A 5,348-nucleotide genomic window follows, 5' to 3' on the forward strand; every position below is an offset into this window, starting at 1 on the left:
TGGATGGATGGATGGGTGGATAGGAGTTCAAAACAACATTGGTTGAGTGAGTGAATACTGACTAAATGGATGAATGAATTAAACTGCCTTCCCTTCTCCCCCTCAATAAAAACCTGTTCAACATGATCCTGATGAAGCCCTACCATCCACACAGGTTAGAAACGGTGAGTCTCATGGCCTCCCTCCCTCTCCATCCCCAGAGCCAGATGGCCACCATGTCCTAGCACGGCGGGTCCCTGAAGTGCTCTGGAGCCATCGGCTCCCCTCTGCCCTCCCTCTCTCACCTGGGCCGTCCCTGGCTTCTCCCTGTTGTCCTGGTCACCAGGCCCCACGTCTCTGGCTGCAGGGAGCTCCTGTTCAATAAGTTATCTCTCCGACTCAGATGCAACTCCTGCACTGTCCAGAACTTTCTCGGGCGGGCCGCCAAGACCCGCAGGACGCAGCCCAAATCCCACACAGCCTGCAGGCGTTTGGGGGTCTCCATGAAGAGCCATCGTTGGCTAGCACAAACAGTTAAGGGCCCAACTGGAAGGAGCTGAAAGGCTGGTGGTTTGGATCCACCCAGGGACATCTGGGAAGAGAAGCCTGGGGATCTACTTCTGAGAGGCCGGCCCTCGAAAACCCAACAGAGAGAACACGAACTTGAGTTTTCCTCAGACCACAGGACCAGGCCGCCATGCAAATAAAAAGACGGCAGGTCTCACCTGACTCAGAGAGACGCAAGGGCAAGCAAGCGGAGTCACTTCACCGCAGGGGACAAAAGCAGACAAGCGGCGACACCCAGTGGGGGCCGGGCGATGGCCAAAGGAGGGCTGCGGTACAAGCCTGGTGGGAACTGGCGCCCCGCTGTGAGGCAGCGACCAGGGTCTGGGAGAACGAACAGGCCTCGGCGCCCGGTGCTTCCCCGCCTGGATTCACTGCTGGGCTCGAAGCACAGGAGAGCCCAGCGGAGCACAGGTCACAGCGACCGGAAGTCCGTCACCGCAGAAGCTGGAAACAACTTTACCATCCCATCACTCGGGAGTGAGTAAACCAGGGGGGGCAAGTGAACAAAAACACGACAAACAAAACCGCCCAGTGGAGCACAGTTCTAGGGAGACACCACAGCGTCACCAGAGTCGGGGATGACTAGACAGAAACTAACACACACACACACACACATACACACACGCACACGATGGCCCAGCCAGCTGTCCACCTCCTCCCTCGTTACGTTCCAACAGCCATAACACTTCACGCCCCAGCCGGGCCTTGAACCTGCGGGACTCTGAACACAAATGTTTGCCTGGACTCTCCTCCCCTTGGTCCTCTGGTGGCAGCCTCCCCTCCACCTTCCGGGACCCCGTGAAAGCTGGGGAGCAAGGCGCTGCCCGGGTGCCCTCTGCATCAGGCCACAGCTCCAGTGGGCTCCCACACCTCATCCCCTCCGGTGCCCTGCCTTCGCTGTGCACCCAGGGCCTCTCCAGCCACCTGGCCAGACCACGGTTTCTGTTCCCTCCCCCACTTTGGGCCACGCCATGTCCCCCAAGTGCAGCCTCCTTCCCAGCCCTCACCCTCTGGCCTGATGTACAACCAGTTGCTGCTGCTGCCACCAGTCACCTTTGCGCCATTCCGACTCAAGAACGGCTCCCCGGGGTTTCCAAGGCTGTGGCTTGGCAGACGTGGAGTGTGAGGCTTGTCTCCCTGGGCACCTCTGATGAGTCCAAGCAGCACATCTTTCAGCTAGCTTTTGAGCACCCATCTGTGGCACTCAGTGGTGAGCGGCTAAATGTGTTTTAAAAGGGCATGAATTTTCTTTTTGGGGGGTGGGTTGGGGGAGCGGGGTGGATACAGTAGGATTGAACTGTGTCCTCCCAAAGCCTGTGTTGGAATGCTAGCCCTTGGACGTGGTTCTGCTGAGAATGAGGTCTCCCTGTTGTGCTAGTCAAGCCAGAGTCCCATGACCTGTTGCCCTTGATTCCTCTGATCCACGAAGACCTCACGCGCGCACACACACACACAGAGCCGTCCTGGCCTCCACGGGTTTTCAATGGCTGGTTTTCTCAGAAGTATCCGTGGCACAGTGACGTACCAAATACTCTGGATACTCGGGTACTGCATCGGGCTGCTAACTGAAAGGTCAGCGGTTTGAACCCACCAGCTGCTCCAGGATAGAAAGATGAGGTTTTCTATTCCCATGAAAGATCGACCGGCAGCCTGGGAAACCCTCAGGGGCAGCTCTGCTCTGTCCTATAGGCTCCCTGGGAGTTGGCATTGATGAAGTGGCAGGAGGTGGCACTCAGGAGTGGACTGCAACCTCACGCTGTCTTCAGTCTGTCCTGGGCCTATACATTGTGGGACGGGAGCGCTCCGGATCCCATTCGACAGAGAAGGAAACTGAGTCCCAGCCTAGTGGCAGCCTGTGACTGATTCCGGGCCATCACGAGGGCTTCGTAGAATCTGACAAGAGACCAGGCCGCTGAGCACGGGATGGCTGAGAGAATGGGACAGGAGCCACGCGCTCCGGCGTCACTTCCCAGCTCCACAGTGGGCGCTTCAACACAGACACACAACCACACAGCGGGGATGCCGGAGCGGCCACGCCGCGGCCTGAACCCGCCCTGCCCTCGTCCTGCGGAAGTCTGAATGAATACAAGCTCCGTGGCCACGCGGTGGTGGTTATGTTACAGCAGCATCGGGCCGCGAAGGCCCCCATCCTCCTCCCCCTGGCTCTTCAGTTCCCACCGGCTCACACCTGTGGCCTCGAGGCCCCCCGACAGCCCAGGTCTCCAGCCTGGGGCGCCCCACTCCAGCACCCTCACTTCCCTCTGGACCCCCGACACCCAGCCGTCAGTTCGAGTCCCACCGCCTCTGCAGGAGCCGCTCTGCTCAGCGCCCACCGCCCGGGCCCACCTGCCCACACATTCTCACGCCGCAGCGCGCCCTCCCCGCAGGGAAGCGCGTGGGTCCCACGCTTGGGGGTCCAGACTCTCCCTTCCCGGGCTGTCGACCCTCCCCTCTCGCCACCCCAGCCCCGGGGTCGCTGCAGCCCCTCCCTCGCGGCTGGCTCGGGCTCCGGCGCCCAGCGCCCCGGGGGCCACTGTGTCACGCAGCCAAACCCGGCCCGCCGCCCCGAGCCCCCACGGCGCCGCCGGGCAGGCCCCGAGGGCCACCTCCCCCGGGCCTGCCCGCTCCCCGAGCCCCCGCCCGGCCTCCATACCGCGGCACAGCAAACTTTCGGGTCCGGAAGTGGCCGCAGGGACGAGTTCCGGAGATGGCTCCGACATCCCGAGCCGAAGGAAGAGATGGACCAGCTTCTTCGGGATGCAGAGAGCGGCCGGAAGTGAGCCCCGGAAACCACTCCGGCCAGAAACGCACGCCCACGGGAGCACGGTTCCCAGGTCGTTTAGGTTCCTGCGCCACCCCCAGGGCCCGCCAGTCCATTTCTACTGACAGCGACCTAATGGGGTCGGCGAGGACTGCTCCCCACTGGGTGCCCGAGGCTGTAAGTCTAGAAAAGCAGATTGCCTCATCTTTCTCCATCAAAGAGGCTGGTGGGTTTGAACCTCTGACCTTTTAATTCGCAGCTCCGTTTCTAACCCACTGCACTACCTGTAAAGGGCGGGGGAGGGGAGTCTTGACTCATAGCAATTGAACCAAACACGGGCTCCTGTCCCGCACCACCCCAAATTATAGCTCTGGACATGGTCTGGTGCCGTTCCATGCTGTTGCACACGGGGTCCCCATGAGTCATCCCTGGCTTATGCAAACGGTTTTGTTTCTGACTGGGTGGTAAGGCCATGGCTGGAGAGGGCATCACTGGCCTTGAGTCACACAGCTTAGCCAAGGCTGACCCGGGTCGTGCCAGATCCCTCCCCTGGAAGGTGAAGGGGAGGATGGTACTGAGTTGTGGTAATAGTTCCTCTTTGAAGTGCACTTTGAATTTAGCTACACCTAGGTAGATTTAAAATGATCATTGACATGCTGTAACCAACTTATCTAATCAGATCGGCCACTACTCTGTTGACTATGAGAAAGTGCATGTTAACTTTTAGGGTCTGATAGACTAGTTGGTGTTGTATTATGGTGGTGTTCATGTGCTATGTCTCTAAACTTTGTTTTCAAAATCTTAAGGCCCAAATACAAACTTCTTGGGGGGTGGGGGGTGAAGGGAAATGATACCAGCCCTAGAAGACACCTTTCACACACAGCCTCCTGCTCTCCCTACCATTGATAGGCTTCTAGCACACCTGAAGCTGCAAACAGATCTACCTTGCCCAGCCCGGCAATTGGCATCTGGCCTGGTTGGGCCATGGAGATCTGGGGAAGGATTCTCTGGACACTCCTTGCTGATGGCACCGCTGTTTTTTAAAAGTTTTGTAGTTTTTTTAAAAAGATATTTTAATTCTGCATACATGTATTTCTGCTTAATAAGCTCTAGCTACTTTTATTGGGTTTCGGTTTTAATTTTTCATCATTTTATTGGGAGCGCTTACAGATATCACAGCAATCCATAGTTCAATCACATCAAGCAGTAATTGTACAACTGTACCTATGGATTTTTATTTTTGTTCATCTTGTTTGAAGGATGCACAACAGAACACACACACACACACACACTTTTAGAGGTCCAATGCAGTGGCACGGATTGTATTTTTCTGTGGATGCAGCGATTCTCAGCCTCCTCCCCTGGTAACATAATCCCCTGCCACTGTCGTTCTGATTCCGCGTGGGCAGATCTTCGAAGGCCACGAGGCTTACAAGGTGAAGCAAACCAGTGTTGGGATTTAAGAATCCAGAGGCTGTTTTGGGTAGGCAGTTGAGATGCTTTCGCGGAGGACTAAGCTTCAGGTGTTCACACGTAACTCCAGAATATATGGATCTCACGGGAATTTTAAATCCCGCCTTGCAAAACACACGCACACACACTCTTTCCATCAGCAGTGTTCAGTAGCGACGGCCGACCACCCCTAGTGTTAAGTCCACGTCAGCGATCGATGACGCTGACCTAATCCACCAAGATCCGCCCAGCTGAAGGCAGCAGCCATGGAAATCCGATGGACGGACGGGGCAGTGCGGGTAAAGACGGCTGGGTCGCCTGGAAGCTTCGCCACGAGCCTCCCAAAGGGCCGGACGTGTGTCCTGAGACGGCCCGCCCGCCATCACGTCCACGACTGGCCTGGCCCGCTCAGCCTCGCCTCCCCCGGTATTTTCCCGAGGGCTTCTCCAGCCCAAACCTCGGGATCCCCCAGTCGACCCTGCAGGGGGTCACGGGGTTGGGTCCTAGAGAAGCCCCTGGAGTACCACCCCGGGGTGCCCAGCCGACCTCCCATCTCGGCGCCCCGCCCTCCGGCCCGGGACCCCCGCCC

At 57.9% G+C, this 5,348-nt stretch overlaps 1 protein-coding gene across 2 annotated transcripts in view; it reads right to left on the reverse strand.

The window, feature by feature from the left end:
- The window catches only part of LOC101656437 (zinc finger protein 580-like), a 22,811-nt gene that overhangs the window by 6,761 nt on the left and 10,702 nt on the right, over positions 1–5,348 (reverse strand). Inside the window, exon 1 of one of the 2 annotated variants that reach the window (XM_045292359.1) lies at positions 3,200–3,295. The exons of the other annotated variant lie outside the window; for it this stretch is intronic. Within the exon in view, the coding sequence (XP_045148294.1) occupies positions 3,200–3,266 (67 nt within the window). The 5' untranslated portion in view covers positions 3,267–3,295. Of the gene's footprint in view, positions 1–3,199; positions 3,296–5,348 lie in introns of those variants that run through there. 2 annotated transcript variants of the gene reach the window in all.

Source organism: Echinops telfairi, unplaced genomic scaffold (assembly GCF_000313985.2).
Source record: "Echinops telfairi isolate 266 unplaced genomic scaffold, ASM31398v2 ScPeMD7_655;HRSCAF=1070, whole genome shotgun sequence".
NCBI lineage: Eukaryota > Metazoa > Chordata > Mammalia > Afrosoricida > Tenrecidae > Echinops > Echinops telfairi.